Raw genomic sequence first — 17,078 nt, forward strand, 5'->3', positions numbered from 1 at the left:
TGAAATTGCCACATAAATACTTGGAGACTCAGACTGGATTAAGTTGGGGGCACTTACACTAACAAGAGCATTCTTTATATTATATATTACTCTAGTGTGCTTCCTTGCTAAACTTCTTTTTTTTTGAGACAGAATTTCCCTCTTGTTGCCCAGGCTAGAGTGCAATGGTGTGATCTCTGCTCCATGCAACCTCCACCTCCTGGGTTCAAGTGATTATCCTGCCTCAGCCTCCCGAGTAGCTGGGATTACAGGCACATGCTACCATGGCTAATTTTGTATTTTTAGTAGAGAAAGGGTTTCACCACGTTGGCCAGGCTGGTCTTGAACTCCTGACCTCAGGAGATCTGCCCGCCTCGGCATCCCAAAGTGCTGGGATTATGGATGTGAGCCTGGCCCCTAAATTTATATTTTTAAAAATGTTATTAAACCTTGAAAAATGGGAGTAGCAACGGTTTGAAGAATCGCTGCTAATTTAATGTCGATATGGTATATTATTTAGCAAATAAAATCTGAATTCAACATTCTAACATAGTGTAAGAGAAAAGAGCTCTGAAAATCATCTATTTCACTTCAATATTTATATCTGAAGTTTCACTTGGTTTCTCATTTTTATGTTTTTTAAAATTAAACAGCAGGTTATCAAGAAAGTATAAATGAAAGGTAATTGTTTATTACTGGAGAAGAGAAAAATGTATACACAAAAGTCTAGATTCTTTCTCCACATGCACTACTTTTGGAATAAAGTTCCAAATACCAACTTTGAAGATATTTACAAGGATAAATTTTTCTTAACAAGTGACCAGTTACTGTGTCATGGACATTTTTTCATAGAATCCATATGCTGTAAACTAAACATATTCTTATAGTTTACAGGAAGCTTAGAGCAATTATGTATTAACAGAGAAGATGGTATTATATTTTACTGCAAAATATTATAAAGGTGATACAATTTTGTGGCTCGTAAATATTTATTTACTTGATTTCAACAGGACAATGGAAAAAAAATCATCAAGACAGGCCTGGCTTTAAGATTTTTTGTATTCGATTCGTTCTACTTTCACATCATCTCCAATTAGCTGATACACATAGGTGACCACTGTAGAAGCCTGGATATCCATCAACACAAATGATGGAATAATGTTTCTAGAAGAAAAAACAAATAATGTCAGTGTTTTGTACCACAAAGAGCAGCACATAAATTTAAGATGACAATTTGGATTCAAAGAGAAATCTGTTACATGTCACATGAACAGTTACCAAAAGACGACTACCAAAATGGCTAGATTTATTTAAATAGTCACTGGTGGCCAGGCATAGTGGCTCACACCTGCAATCCCAGCACTTTGGGAGGCCGAGGTGGGCAGATCACCTGAGGTCAGGAGTTTGAGACCAGTCTGGCTAACATGGTGAAACCTTGTCTCTACCAAAATTACAAGAATTAGCCAGGCGTGGTGGTGGGTGTCTATAATCCCGGCTACTTGGGAGACTGAGGCATGAGAATCACTTGAATCTGGGAGACAGAGGTTGCCATGAGCCAAGATCATACCAATGCACTGCAGCCTAGGTGACAGAGCAAGACTCTTGTCTCAAAAAGGTCACATTTATTTTTACCTTTTTTTTTTTGAGTGTCTCGTTTTGTCACCCCCGCTGGAGTACAGAGCCTCCAGCACGGCTCACTGCAGTCTTAACCTCCTGGGCTCAAGTGATCATCCCACCTCAGTCTTTTGAGTAGCTGGGATCACAGGCATACACCACCACACCCAGCTAATTAAAATTTTTTTTTTTGTAGAGACAGTGTCTCACCATATTGTATAGGCTGGTCTTAAACTCCTGGGCTCAAGCAATCTGCTCCGGCCTCCCAAGTGCTGGTATTACAGGCATGATGCACTGTGCCCAGACACATTTCTTTTATGAAATGTCATACATGCAATTACTTTACTAAAGCCCCCAAATTCCCAAATTCTATACTACTTACGTTTCCAAGGCATTATATGCCCCAGTGGCAGAACCTGGGTTAATGTAGAATTTATTTTCATGCTCAAATGCTTCAAATTTGTGTGTGTGTCCTGAGATAAGAATGTCCACGTCAAACTGCCTCTGCAACAGGGCTAAGCTGGCCATATCTCCCCAAGGAATAACTTGATGTCCATGGATGAGACCAATTTTGAACTGTCCAACAGTTACAACTTTCTGTTCTGGATAATTCAGATTCTAATGAAAGAAAGAGACATAAGAAAATATGTATTTTAGAGATGCTGGTATTTTAAAAATGTCAGTTTGCTTAAACATTCAATCTCTTATGATGTTTTGATGTAGTGCTCCACGACATACACATTTATAATTTTTTTTTTTTTTGAGATGGAGTCTTGCTCTGTCTCCCAGGGTGGAGTGCAGTAGCAGGATCTCAGCCTACTGCAACCTCCACCTCCCAGGTTCAAGCAATTCTCCTGTGTCAGCCTCCCAAGCAGCTGGGATTACAGGCACTCACCACCAAGCACAGCTAATTTTTTTGTATTGTTAGTAGAGACAGAGTCTCACCATGTTGGCCAGGCTGGTTTTGAACTCCTGACCTCCAGTGATCCACCTGCCTTGGCCTCCCAAAGTTCTAGGATCACAGGTGTGAGCCACTGTGCCCAGCCACATTTATAAATATTTTATTTCTTCTCAGTCTCTAAAGCTACAACTATATTTAAAACATAACTTACTCAATAAAAACTGGAATTTATCATGCAATCCCTTTACTGTGTTTATTTCTAAAGAATATGGGTTCTTTTGTGCATGCTGTAAAGAATAATTATTCCCTGAAAACTTGTGATTTCCCTTTACCTAAGGCATGTAAGTTAAGGTGTGTTCATGATAGCTTAATATAGCCTTAATAGTTTAATAGTTTATTATAGATGGCTTAAAATAATGAGCGCTAATACTGATATAGTACTTAGTATGAGCCAGGCACTACTGTAGAGGTTTTACAAATACCAACTTAATACAAACAATCCTAGAAGGTTCTATTATGATTCCCACTTTATGGATGATGAAACAGGCACAACAAGGTTGGTTGTCCTTTCCTTTTATCTCCCCCATCTTTCACCTCCATGTCACCTTTAATTTATCCAAAAACAGTATGTTCCTTCAGTTAGGTTTAAGGAACCCCATTAAAGAACACCAACCAAGTTTAATTTATGAAAAGCTTCTATATATTCCCAGAAAAACAAAATTTTCAAAGTAGAATCAGGATTATGTGACATCATACAATGTTGGCACTGGCAGGTGTCTTAAAAATCATCCATTCCAGGCCTAGTGCAGTGGCTCACGCCTGTAATCCCAGCACTTTGGGAGGCCGAGGCAGGTGGATCACGAGGTCAAAAGATCGAGACCATGCTGGCCAACATGGTAAAACCCCAACTCTACTAAAAATAGAAAAAATAGCTGGGCATGGTGGTGTGCGCCTGTAGTCCCAGCTGCTCAGGAGGCTGATGCAGGAGAATTACTTGAACCCAGGAAGCGGAGGTTGCAGTGAGCAGAGATTGCGCCACTGCACTCCAGCCTGGCTACGGAGCAAGACTTCATCTCAAAATAAATAAATCATCCATTTCAGCCATATTTACCAAGGATCAGAAAGGGGAAGTAATCTGCCAAAAATTCTATTATTAACTAACGGGAACTCCAGAGCTCCTTTTTTTTTTTTTAAGACGGGGTTTCACCATGTTGGTCAGGCTGGTCTTGAACTCCTGACCTCAGGTGATCCGCCCACCTTGGCCTCCAAAGTGCTTGGATTACAGGCGTGAGCCACCACGCCCGGCCTCCTTTTTTTCTTTAAAGTCGGGTTTATTGAGGCATAATTTACACAGAGTAAAATCATACTTTTTCTTTTCTTTTTTTTTTTGAGACGAAGTTTTGCTCTTGTTACCCAGGCAGGAGTGCAATGGTACAATCTCGGCTCACTGCAACCTCCACCTCACAGGTTCAAGTGATTCTCCTACCTCAACCTCCCAAGTAGCTGGGATTACAGGCATGCACCATCATGCCTGGCTAATTTTGTATTTTTAGTAGAGACGGGGTTTCTTTTTCCATGTTGGTCAGGCTGGTCTTGAACTCCCAACCTCAGGTGATCTGCCCGCCTCGGCCTCCCAAAGTTCTGGGATTACAAGCGTGAGCCACCGCGCCTGGCAAATCATACTTTTTTCATGTATCGTATGATGGGTTTTGACAAATGCACATGGCTGTATAAGCACTGCCACATGGAAGATATAGAGCAGCTCTATCACTTCTTCAAAACTCCCTCATCCCCTATAAAGTTAACCATTGAGAAACAAAGCCACAGGAGGGTTGCCAGCAGAGAAGTAGTGTGATCTTACTTCACTTAAAAAGGATCACTCTGGTTGCTAGCTGGAGAATAAACTGTAAGGAGCAAGGGTAGAATTAGGAAGTTGGAATACAAGAAAATGATGCGGTGGCTTGGAATAAAGTAGTAGAGGTAATGGCAGTGAAAAGTTCCTAATAAAAACTTTATAAACTTGGCTGGGCACAGTGGTTCATGTCTGTAATCCCAGCACTTTGGGAGGCTGAAGCGGGAGGATCACCTGAGGTCAAGAGTTTGAGACCAGCCTTGCTAACATGGCAAAACCCCATCTCTACTAAAAAATATAAAAAATTAGCTGGGAGTGGTGGCGTGTGCCTATAATCTCAGCTACTCAGGAGGTTAGGCAGGACAATCACTTGAACCTGAGGCGGAGGTTGCAGTGAGCCGAGATTGTGCCACTGTATTCCAGTCTGGGCGACAGAGCAAGACTCCATCTCAAAAACACAAAACAAAAAAAAAACTTTATAAACTAAATGACAGCCAAAAACAGTAACAAAGCCACTTTTATTCAGTATCTATTTAGTAAGACAAAGTATTTAATATGTTTACTAGGTAGTCTAAATCAGTGATTTCCAAATAGTAAGGGAGGAGCATGAATAGTAATTTTACATTTGAAAAAGAAAAAAAAAAAAAAAACCTTACCAGTTGAGAAATCTGGGTCTAATGATAAAACTTATGTAAGTAAGAATCAAGAACAGGAGATATTTGAGGAGGGAAAGGGAAATACATTATACATCACCTCATCGAAGTCTCCTCTCACAATATGAACATCACCAGCCAGAGTCTTGAGATAGTCATAACTCTCTTTGGTGCAAAGGTTTCCTGTGCAGAGAATGTGCTGAATTTTTCCTGGCACCAGGAGTTTTTTGAATTTAGCTGGCAAACTGTTGCACCGGTGTGGGATGTGCAGATCTCCTAATACCAACACCAACTTTAAAGTGTCAAGGTAAGATAAAGCATAATGTTAAACATAATGTAAAAACAAAATAGTCTCCAACTGTAAGCTCCCTTTTAAGTCTTATACGAGATCCCAAATCCCACAGAACAAATTATTCATAAAGTTCCTATCATGACTATTTAATCTCAGAAGCTGAATCTGTACATATTTTTCTTCAGGTTATCAGCTTTCAGATAGGTTTCATCATTGATTGTAACATGACAATTTAAACAGACTTACATATGGTAATGTACTTTGTTCTAAATCAATCTTATTTTATTATAAATAGTTGTGTATATATAATACAGGTAATCATTCTATTTACCAAGAATGAAATCAAACATTCTAAAGTGATTTAGAGACCTATGAATACACTGAATTTTAAAAATTATAAAATGAAAAGTATACTACTCGGCCCTATGGAATGTGGCATTTTTAAAGACTGATATGGTAATTCATATTTCTGCTGTTGTAATATGAAAATGATTAATCCCAGAAACATTATTAAAGGGAATTGTGAATAGAGAAAAAAATTATTTCTGTAATTTATGTGTACTAGATTGATAACTATTTGGAATTATAATAGCGAAAATTTGGCATGTTTGTTACTTCAAACTATTAGGTATACATTACAGAGATATACAAACAGCCTGTGTTTCAGCTTCATTAGGTAAAGGCGTGCTTTGGAATTATAATCTTTGATATCTTTACTTTCCTTGATATCTTTACTTTCCTTCATTATTAGAAGTCCTCACTGTCATATTTTTACGGTCTGGATTAAATTGCTCATGTACCCTTGGTGTAGTTACCCAACTTAAAAAAATAACTTTTCATAATCTTTCATGTACATGAGAGCATTAAAACAAAAAAGAGATCAGCTAAATGAGTGATAAATTTAGCATAAGGTGGTTTAGAGTTGCAAATTAGTCTCAGATGACAAAAGGAAATTTTGCTATGAAATATAAAAGAATATAAACCCCAACCCTGTAAAATTTTATTATTTAAAAATTTCAAGATTTGAGAAATAACATTAATTTAGCCACTTAACAAAATACTGTTAGAAACATCATTTAAAAATAGTATCTGTCTAGCCTACCGCAGTGGCTCACACCTGTAATCCCAGCATATTGGGAGGCTGATGCAGGCAGATCACATGTGGTCAGGAGTTCAAGACCAGCCTGGCCAACATAGTGAAACCCTGTTTTTACTTTTAAAAAAAAGAAATACAAAAGTTAGCCGGGTGTGGTGGTAGGCGCCTGTTATCCCAGCTACTCAGGAGTCTGAGGCAGGAGAATCACTTGAACCCAGGAGGTGGAGGTTGCAGTGAGCTGAGATAGTGTCACTGGCACTCCAGCCTGGGCGACAGAGTAAGACTCTGTCTCAAAAAAAAAAAAAAAAAAATAAAAAAAAAAAAATCTGTCCTCCAAAGGACAATGTAATCAATTTCTTTATGTTGATCAGTATAAGCACCTTCATTCTATACAAGATGTTTTCCTTCACAGACATTTCACCCATAAATGTATATGCCCTTTAAGTACTTTTAAAAGTTTTCTATTCTTTAATATTATCAAAGAAATCATTAAATAGCTAATAGGATAAAACAAAATAGTTTTGCGACCGCAGACTTTGTAAATGAAAATTAATTTAAAAAACCCAAAATGCGTGAAATTAAAATTATTACCAAAAGAAGCTTGATTCATCTTGCAACAAAAATTAAAATTATTGCAAAGAAAAGGAACTATTATCAGGACACAGAATTATCAGGACATAGCTTGTAATCTCAAAGTAACACAAGGTTATAAAATTAGCACACTTATAAATTGTTAAATAAGATTCTTCTTCATAAAGACGAGTTTCAGCAGGTATCTGTTCTATGCCTATATTGTTTCAATGTAGATCTCAGTGGACAAACCCTCTGTAAAACTAAAAACCACTATGAAGTTTCCACCCTCACTGGTAACCAACATAAAAGTACCTGGATACAGAACAATCTTCATTTTAGAGGGGGATTCCTTCTGATATGGATTGAAGTACATAGTTAGTATGGGAAGCTGGGTTTGAGAAAAAGGTAAAAATAATAGATTTCTATATTTAAAAAAAAGTAGAACCACCACCACCACCCCAAACTCATAAAAGGGTATATGTCTATAACAGGTTGAAAATGTTTGGTACTAATAATGAATGAACTGTTCAATCTGAATGTACCAGAAAGAACATTAATAAGAACATTAGTAAGATGTGGTACTTTATAATGATTGATGACCTAATTCTATAAAGTACTGTGGATTTTCCCCAAATATACTCAAGACTATCAGCAGTCTAAAGATACAATTGTATGAATGATCACACAGAAATGATTTCAAATTAGTAGGGATCCTTACTAGGACAGAATCCTCTGGTTTCCTGCTGATGACAAAGTTATGGGAAAGTATTTCACAAAACATGTGTCATACTTTGAAGCATATCCCTGCCCAAATTCCACACTTTGACAAATTGGGATAGACATAGATTAGAAAGTCCTTTAAGAAAGCAAAAGATCCTGGCCAGGTGCAGTGGCTCACACCTATAATCCCAGCACTTTGGGAGGCCAAGGCAGGAGGATCACAAGGCCATGAGTTTGGAACCAGCCTGACCAACATGAAACCCCGTAATTAGCCTGGCGTGGTGGCATACCCCTGTAATCCCAGCTACTCAAGAGGCTGAGGAGGTAGAATTGCTTGAACCTGGGAGGCAGAGGGTGCAGTGAGCCGAGATCGCACCACTGCACTGCAGTATGGGCTACAGAGTAAGACTCTGTCTCCAAAAAAAAAAAAAAGGCTGGGTGTAGTAGCTCATGCCTGTAATCCCGGCACTTCGGGAGGCTGAGGTGGGCATATCATGAGGTCAGGAGATTGAGACCATCCTGGCCAACATGGTGAAACCCCATCTCTACTAAAACATAAAAAATTAGCCGGGCATGGTGGCATGCGCCTGTACTCCCAGCTATTCCGGAGGCTGAGGCAGGGGAATTGCATGAACCCAGGAGGTGGAGGTTGCAGTGAGCCCAGATAGTACCACTGCATTCCAGCCTGGGCAAACAGAGCAAAACTCCGTCTCAAAAAAAAAAAAAAAAAAAGATCCTGGAAATGGCAGTCTTATTAAATTCAAATAAAGAACCAACCCAATCAAAGCATGGAAATTCAGTTGCTTGCTTTCAACAGACTTTAAAAGGGTGAGAAATCCAGTCAGTAATCAGCCACCCAACCACCATTGTTAGTAGGAGCTAAGTGAAGAAACTTACTCTGTGCCCAGCCTTAGTGGAATGAAGAAGTTGATTGCAGACAGGGTGGGGGGGGGGATGAAAAAAAAAAGGGTGAAACACGACCAATGTTAAAAGAAAGCAACGAAAAGAAACAAACAAAAAAGAACAAAAAACCCATTCCAAATGAGTAAACAATTGTTAATGATTTCTGAGTGTTATGAAAGAAAATGTTAAAAATCAGCTGTGCTCAAAACAATACCAAAAGAAACATTTGCTGTATTTTTAAATACGACACACACACACTTTTTAATAAATTTGCCTTATCAATTTCTTCTACTTTTCCTAATCTAGTTCTGTATATTGACTTCCATCTCTTTTGTTTTCCATTCTGTTTAGATTTTTATAAGGTTTTATAAAATAATGAATTTAGATTTCTACAGACACTTCGGAAAATTTGTCAGTAATAGCTTAAAGGCTAACATTTTCTGGATTCTTAGGGTCTAATTATTCCTCAAGTATACGGATTTTAATTATCATACATTCAAAATTCTAGTAGCCGGAAAATCACGCTGCAGCTGGGTGATTTTTTGTAGCTGATGCAACACAGCACCATGAATACATTATCAAGTGATGAACAAATCAACTAAAAGTGAAGACAAAATAATAAAAACAAACACATTTATCTAGTTAAAACTGGACCTTTCTCACACCTGAATTTGCTGCCCACACTCTGGACACTGTACTCAGTGTTGAACATCTGTATCCTTTGCCAAGTAAAATGCTTTCAATCATAAAAGAATTGGCGAATGCTACATTTTTTCCCAGTTGTATTTCATATGAAAAATGATGTACCAGTACAACTACCCTAAATAAGAGGGTTCACCTCTCAAAACTTGAGAAACATTAATATTTTGAAATCATGGCAAAAAATTATGTCTTCTCCCATGGATAGGTGTCTCAAAATTACTGTAAACTGAATTACTTTAAATTGGAGTCTGTTTAGAAGCAAAAATTAAAAGTGAGATTAAAGATTTTAAAGAAGCATGCACCATAATCTTTGGCTGCCACATCTGTAAGTCTCCTCTTGAAAAGGCTGTGTGTCATGCAATAGTAATAATCTTAAAAATGCATGGCTTCTTTGGTTCCTTGTAGAAAGAAAAAAGAATGCAATAAATGCTTATCAGAGATAAACGTCCCTCTACAGCCAACCTCCATCAACACAAATATCAGATAATCACAGCTCCATTTCAAATAACTGAAATGGAAATTGCCTTTTAAGAGTCAAAGGCACCTTTGAAAATATGATTACATTTATTTTATACAACAACTGAAATGGAAATTGCCTTTTAGAGTCACAGGCACCTTTGAAAATATGATTACATTTATTTTATACAACAATTGAAATGGAAATTGTCTTTTTAGTCAAATGCACCTTTGAAAATACGATTACAGGCAGGGCACGGTGGCTCACACCTGTAATCCCAGCACTTCAGGAGGCGGAGGTGGGTAGATCACCTGAAGTTAGGAGTTCGAGACCAGCCCTACCAACATGGTGAAACCCCGTCTCTACTAAAAATACAAAAATTTAGCCGGGTGTGGTGGCGGGTGCTTGTAATCTCAGGTACTCGGGAGGCTGAGGCAGGGGCTGGAGCTTGAACACGGGATGCGGAGGTTGCAGTGAGCCAAGATCGCACCACTGCACTCCAGCCTGGACGACAGAGCGCGACTCCATTTAAAAAAAAAAAAAAAAAAAAAAAGATGATTACAAATATGAGTCCTTTCTAGTGGAGGCCCCAACTTTTTAGGTAGGAAGGTCTGAGGGGTAGCAACCTACTGTGGGTGAAAGGGTGATTGCTTGAAGGTGGCTAGGGGAGACTAGGAAAGTCAACACCGGCACTCCCTCCAGAAAAATGTGTATATTCACAAAAATTTCCCAACAATTTCAATTTCACAGATCATTAAGGAATCCTACCCTAAAGGGGTGTAGCAACCCGTGGAAAGTAGTTCCAGCAATTGCAAGCGCCAAATTCCGCCCTCTGAGAGCACACCTGCTCCTTTCAATGGCAGCTGCATATTATTTCAGAGGCGAAGAGAGTCGTTTATTCCCTTTCCCTACATGGCAAACTTAAACGGGTAAGGAATTCTGCTCGCTACTTCCCGTTCTGCATCCGAGAGGCCAGGTTCTGCCACATGGTGGGTGGTAACCACTACACCCCAGCAAGTGGGAGGTACTTTTTGCGGGAAAGGAGTAGGAAACCACTGGAAACGGAGGAGGACGGTGCCCCTATCCCCGGAATGCTCGAGGTATGGGACCAAAGGCCTTCCCTGGCTCCGGCGTGCGGGTCTCGTGACATGTCGGGCAGCTTAGAGGGACCTTTTTACCCCTTGGATGGCCTCTGGCCCCTTGGGGCCGGCATACGAGACCTAGGCCGGCCGCACCCAGAGGTGACCGTTCCCTTCCTTCCCTAGCCCACTTCCTGGGCCTTCCACAGGCCAGCGCCTCGACCCTGCCGCCGAGGCCTCCGGGATCTCCCAATCCCTCGCCCTGGGACTACCCGCAGCTCCCAACAACGCAGCACTCCAGCCGAGGACCAAGCCTCGGTCGCCGCAGCTACAACCCTCACCATCCTGTCACCAGGCTCCGCTCAGTCACCACAACCGCCGCCGCCCTCTTCCTCAGGCTCTTCGACGACCCGCCCACTTCGCCCGCAACCAATGAGAGCAGAGGTCGACAGAAACTGACGTACGGGGGCTCGTAAGGGCTCTTCCCCGCCGTAAAGCGAACCTGCGCTTTGGGAACTCGTGGAGGCGGGGTGGTAAGGTGGAAAGACTAGATCGCGAAGCTTTGAAAAGCGCGGGCCGCATCCGGGCACCTGGGTCGTCGAGCTGAGGCGCGCCTTCCGAGCCTGGTTTTTAGAACGGTTGGCAGCCATGCTGAAATGCGTGATGAGCGGCAGTCAAGCGAAAGGTTGGAGGGGCGTTTGTTGTCCTCCCATGTAGCAGAGAGAAAAGCAGACGTTAATAGGTCGTCCCTACCATCGTCTAATTTTTCCTCTTTGCCTTTATGCACAAGGACTGAGGACGCGTGCCCTGGCCACAGCCCCACTCACTCAAGGTCCTGTTAGTTTTTAAGGGGAGGATGAGGGCCCATCTCCCGTTACTTAAACGCAGATGTAATATGGGTGGTGTCCAGAAAATACGGTTGGACCATCGGGACACAAACTCAGGATGCTGAGGACTGCATGGGGAGGAGTTGGGAGAAAAAAATAATGCTTGGACAGTAAAGTATTTTTGTGCCGAGAGAAAAGCTTTACCTGTTTTTTTTTTTTTTTTTTTCCAAATTCTACCATTTTTGGAAAAGTCACTAAATTTCTTTTTGGCTTAGTTTCCAAAACGGAAGTGGGGGTAATGACCGCCCCTTTGTCACAGTTTGTTTGGAAGTAATGAAATGGAAATGCATGTAAAGTGCCCTGTGATAGATGGAATGGACAAGAACTATTAGTATTGTACATGGCGCGTTCAAAATGGAAGTTTGGCCGGGCGTAGTGGCTCACGCCTGGAATCTCAGCACTTTGGGAGGCCAAGGCGGATGAATCACCTGAGGTCAGGAGTTCGAGACCAGCCTGGCCAACATGACGAACCCCGCCTCTCTGCTAAAAATACAAAAGTTAGCCGGGCGCAGTGGTGGGTGCCTGTAATCCCAGCTGCTAAGGAGACTGGGGCGAGAGGATCCGCTTGAGCCAGGGAGGTCGAGGCTGCAGTGAGCTGAGCTCGTGCCACTGCACTCAGCATGGGTGTCAGAGAGACTGTCTCAAATTAAAAAAAAAAAAAAAAAACACGCACACACAAAAACCTCACGGCTAAAATCTCAGCACTTGCGAGGCCGAGGCGGGCGGATCATGAGGTCAAGAGATCAAAACCATCCTGGCCAACATGGGCAATTCCGTCTCTACTAAAAAAAAAAATACACACAAAAAAAATTAGCCGGGCGTGGCGGTGCATGCTTTTCCCAGCTACTCGGTAGGCTGATGCTTGAAACAGGAGGCGGAGGTTGCAGTTAGCCGAGATTGCGCCATTTTGGGGGGGGGGGGGGGGGGGGGGGGACGGTGTCTGGTTTATTCAAAGTAGCTGTCAGAGGCCCAACCATGGAGCAGAAACCAATCAGTTGGGAGCTGTGGGGCTGAACAGCCCAGGGATGTACAGGTATCAGAAGGTAAACGGAGAGGTCAGCTGAGCAGCCAGAGCAGGCCCAGGCTGAGGAGGACAGGACAGGCCGCCCAGGGCCCAACCCCACTCATGGCTGCAGCATAGAACCTCGCCACCTCCTTGTTGGGGTTGCCCTGGGCCGGGTCGAATCACATCTGGATGCAGCGGCCACTCCCTCGCCTGTAGTTGCTGACCTTGAAGGAGTGACTCCAGATTTCATTGCACAGAGCAGTGGGTGTGGGGAAGTAGAAATGGAAAGGTAGGCAGGCAGCTTCCACTGGGCACTTGTTAGACCCTGAGGTCCAATTCCAGCCCTTGTGCCAGTTGCTCTTGCAGGTGTAGGAGGTACCACAATCTTTCCACCATTGTTCACAGTCCTCTTTGCACAGGGGTACGTCCAGTACCCGCTCTTTACGCCAGCTCTGATCCACCTGCTGAATCTAGGGCTCCAAGTTGGGGGAACACTCATAGAGGCAGGTGTCCTGGATGAAATGCCGTTTGTAGGCAGGTGCCATCTCTCCGCAGTGGTTCCAGTTGAAGTTATATAGGTAGGAAATATCCTTGTGGGCTTCCTGGCTGGTGTTGGTAGAACAGCAGGCATTCTCCCTCCAGGGATGACACTGGGAGAGGAGGTGGCTCTCGGTCTGGCTTAGGCTTCTCGAGATTGCGCCATTGCACTGCAGCCTGGTGACAGAGCAAGACTCCGTCTCAAAAAAAACCAAAAAGAACATAAACAGTGTCCTACGGGATCAGACTAGTGTATGAGGAAGTCTGGCTACCCTAAAACATCAGAGATGAATGTTGAATACCCGTAATTTCTCTCTCATTATTTGTGGTGACCTCGCTGTCTATCGAGCTATTGTAACCACTTCAAATCATCTTCATGTACTCTTTTCACAGTTTTGGGGGAGTCAAATACATTTATCTAAATCAAGTTGTAAAATATATTAGTATGGAAGTTGGCTTGCCACAGTAACTCCATGCAACACTGTAAACATATAGAAGGAAGAATTTCAGTCAGTTTTATCATTTTTGACACTCTGCAAATTTATTGAGCCCTTATAATATGTCTGGTATTTTGCCAAGGGTGTTGTACTGTATTAAAGTGATGTAGTGAGTCTATAAGATACTGTTCTTTATGAATTTATCTCGAGTCCTTTGAATGCTGAACTAGTTTTGCGATTTGTTGTGAGAAGGAAAGAATATAATCATCACCTTTCTTTTTCTCCATAGTATTTGGGAAAGCAGTTCAAGCTCTATCACGAATTAGTGACCAGCTATGGCTAGATCCATCTAAAAAAGGTGTAAGTAAGAAAGTTAATAGACCATGTATTGAGGCAAGAGGAGATGTTTAAAGATCCCAGTCCAGACTGAATGTTAACTAGGAAATCTAGAAATTATAATTATCCCCTTCACTGTTTATTTTACATATCTGAATACATTTAGAGCAAAGTAAAGTGAAAATATGCTGATAAACCTAATTCATTTAAACCAGAAGTCACAAACTGGTAGTCAAGAGACTAGATATGGTCTGCAGGAATGTTTTATTGGGCTGCACTGTGTTGTTTTTTTCAATTTGAAATAATTTCTAACATTTAAAATTGAGAGTCCAATTTTTCCTGCTTCTCTTGAAAATTCAGAAGACCTGACAGTTTTGGGCCTGCATTCATTCCCAAGTAGAAGTAGCTGGCTGAAACTGAGTAATGGCTTCCCCCCTTAGATATGGTGTGAGACCACCAATATGTTGTAACTCCCTTATATATTGCCTTCTGCCATTTCACACATTAGATTTAAGGCCCATGGCTGGGTGTGGTAGTTCACAAATGTAATCCCAGCACTTTGGGAGGCTGAGACGGGAGGATCACTTGAGCCCAGGAGTTTGAGACCAGCCTGAGCAACAAAACAAGACCCTACCTGTCTCTACAAAAAAATTTAAAAAGTTAGTCGGGTGAGGTGTTGTGTGCCTGTAATCCTAGCTACTTGGGAGGCTGAGAAGGGAAGATCCATTGAGGTAAGGTGTTTGGAGGCTGTAGTGAGCTGTGATGGTACCACTGTACTCCAGCCTGGCTAACAGGCTGTTTAAAAAAAAAAAGTAAAAAGGAAATTAAAAGAATGTTAAGGCCCCTGTAGGCATTTACTGTTTTATGTTTTCAACATGCAAACTTTCAGATTTAACAAACGTATGTATTCAATATAATAGATGTGTACACATATGTATATACATATGCAAATTCAATTTAGCCTGTATAGGGCAGTCCATAATTAACATCCTTTGTTCCTATTTGAACACATTTAACTGTTAAACATAATGAAGTTTCCTGAATCAAACTATTAAGAAAGTTTATTTTCCCCTAATTTTTTTTTAAATAAAAAAATAGAGGTAGGGTCTTGTTATGTTGCCCAGGCTGGTCTCAGACTCCTGGCTTCAAGTCATCCTCCTGCCTTGGATTCCCAAAGTGCTCAGATTACAGGTTCATGGGAGCCACCATGCCCAGCCTCTTCTAAATAGTTTTTATCTTATTTTTCTAGCTTGCTCTAAGATCTGTGAATTCTTCTCGGTCGGCATATGGATGTGTTCTGTTCTCTCCTGTGTTTTTTCAACATTATCAATGGTCAACTTTAGTGAAAATGAATGAAAATGAACATGACACAACATTGAATTTAAAATGCAAGTTGGGAATGAAGGTAAATATAAGTGGCTCTGGTTTTCTCTTATTCTGTAGAAATATTCATTATATAGGACATAACCTATATTCTATACCTAATAGCTTAAATGGTATTCAGGACAAGTCTGTTCATTTATTATTTTTATTTATTTATTTAGAGACAAAGTCTTGCTTTGTTACCCAGGCTAGAGTGCAGTGGTGTAATCTTGGCACTGCAACCTCTACCTCCTGGTTTCAAGTGATCTTGTGCCTCAGCCTCCCATGTAGCTGGGATTACAGGCATTCACCACCATGCTCAGTTAATTTTTGTATTTTTAGTAGAGATGGGGTTTCACGATGTTGGCCAAGCTGGTCTTGAACTCCTGACCTCATGTGATCTGCCCACTTTGTCCTCCCAACATGCTGGGATTACAGCCATGAGCCACCACGCCTGGCCAACTCTGTTCATTTATGAATGCATATGGTTTTGTTTTTAAAATGAATTGTCCATGTTAAGTATGTGCTTAATATGTATATTTGTGTTACAGTCAATTTTGCCTATCTTTAGATGTCTGAATTCCCTTGAAAGAAATATAGAGAAGTGCAAAATATTCACCAGATCTGATAAATGCAAAGTAGTTATTCAATTCTTCTACAGACACGGTAGGTATAATTGAAGGTGGTTTAAAATATTGTGGGTTTTTTTTCCCAATAGTTTTCATGTTTAGAACATTCAGATTTCATGTCAAGACTTCTCATTACATTATTGCTTAGAGTGTGGGTAGTTAAGCAGTAGGGCTGTTTGAAGTATTATTTATTTATTTATTTATTTATTTATCTGAGACAGGTTGCCCAGGCTGGAGTGCAATGGTGTGATCTCAGCTCACTATAACCTCCGCCTTGAGAGTTCAAGCAGTTCTCCCACCTCAGCCTCCCTAGTAGCTGGGGTTACAGGCACCTGCCATCATGCCCAGCTAATTTTTGTAGTTTTAGTAGAGACAGGGTTTCACCATATTGGTCAGGCTGATCTCGGGCTCCTTACCTCAGGTGATCTGCCTGCCTCAGCCTCCCAAAGTGCTAGGATTACAGGCATGAGCTACCATGCCCAGCCTGAAGTATTACCTTACCTGTCACTGTAGAACTATTGTAAGATGATTGGTATTAATTATTTCCTTTTTTGACTTGTCAGTGGCAAAAGCTTTGCCAGCATACAGCCTAAGTTTTTCAAATATCTATGTGAATTCAAACGATTGCTTGTTCTAAAATTTACTAGCTGCTTGATGATATTTTTAAGAGTGTTTTATATGTGTTGACTTAACCACAAACGCTCCTTGGTAAGAACAGAAAAGAATAATGCTTGCCTATACTGACAGCAGTCTAGGAGACAGTTTATATTGCATCTGGGGCTGAAAGAAGCATAATGACTTGCCTAAGGTGATTGAGCTAGTAAGTTGCAGAGCTAGTAAGTTGCAGAGCCTGGATTTGAGTCCATGCCTAAGAGAGTGGGAGCAAAAGTCTACATTCATTCTCTCTGCTACACCAAGCTCTAAAACAGATTTCCTGACTCTTAGCCATGCATGCTAGATATTAAAATGTTATAATCACTGGGTGCAGTGGCACATGCCTGTAATCCCAGCACTTTGGGAGGCTGAGGCGGGTGGATCATGAGGTCAGGAGATGGAGACCATC

The 17,078-nt window shown here is 41.2% G+C and overlaps 2 protein-coding genes, 1 non-coding gene and 1 pseudogene across 10 annotated transcripts in view; 1 reads left to right on the top strand and 3 right to left on the bottom strand.

Annotated features, from left to right (window-relative positions):
* Positions 1–648: 648 nt before the first annotated feature.
* Positions 649–11,255, bottom strand: VPS29 (VPS29 retromer complex component). Of its 2 annotated transcripts, XM_032239335.1 has the most exons (5): positions 11,163–11,255; positions 8,578–8,589; positions 5,100–5,291; positions 1,976–2,211; positions 649–1,143 (listed from the first exon to the last, which is right to left on the bottom strand). In XM_032239335.1, exons 1-5 carry the CDS (start codon positions 11,163–11,165, stop codon positions 1,026–1,028), a joined length of 561 nt encoding a protein of 186 aa, XP_032095226.1. In that variant the 5' UTR covers positions 11,166–11,255; the 3' UTR covers positions 649–1,025. The 2 variants fall into 2 exon arrangements, with proteins under 2 accessions (XP_032095226.1, XP_032095236.1); XM_032239345.1 differs by lacking the exon at positions 8,578–8,589 and having other exon boundaries at positions 11,163–11,250.
* Positions 5,441–5,510, bottom strand: LOC116527978. The gene has a single exon (XR_004258806.1). It is a non-coding gene; the product is annotated as a small nucleolar RNA SNORD50 (small nucleolar RNA).
* RAD9B (RAD9 checkpoint clamp component B) overlaps positions 10,595–17,078 on the top strand; it is a 37,837-nt gene continuing 31,353 nt past the window's right edge. For 2 of the 7 annotated variants that reach the window (XM_032239278.1, XM_032239300.1), the window contains exons 1-3: positions 11,406–11,506; positions 15,274–15,429; positions 15,938–16,052. In XM_032239278.1, the coding sequence (XP_032095169.1) occupies positions 15,373–15,429; positions 15,938–16,052 (172 nt within the window). In that variant the 5' untranslated portion in view covers positions 11,406–11,506; positions 15,274–15,372. Of the gene's footprint in view, positions 10,672–11,405; positions 11,507–13,374; positions 14,049–15,273; positions 15,430–15,937; positions 16,053–17,078 lie in introns of those variants that run through there. The other 5 variants (XM_032239292.1, XM_032239286.1, XM_032239308.1 and 2 more) reach the window with 5 other exon arrangements.
* On the bottom strand, positions 12,649–13,362 carry LOC116524191 (annotated as a pseudogene).

This window comes from Sapajus apella, unplaced genomic scaffold (genome assembly GCF_009761245.1).
Source record: "Sapajus apella isolate SASKATOON/1434 unplaced genomic scaffold, GSC_monkey_1.0 scaffold2, whole genome shotgun sequence".
Taxonomy (NCBI): domain Eukaryota; kingdom Metazoa; phylum Chordata; class Mammalia; order Primates; family Cebidae; genus Sapajus; species Sapajus apella.

What these genes read in the sequence shown, in the direction of transcription:
- VPS29 (XM_032239335.1), bottom strand. An exon ending in TGAGAGGAGACTTCGATGAG is followed by an intron (nt 2,212 to 5,099) that starts GTGATGTATAAT and finishes TTCTTTCATTAG; the next exon opens with AATCTGAATTATCCAGAACA. An exon ending in GCATATAATGCCTTGGAAAC is followed by an intron (nt 1,144 to 1,975) that starts GTAAGTAGTATA and finishes TTTTTCTTCTAG; the next exon opens with AAACATTATTCCATCATTTG.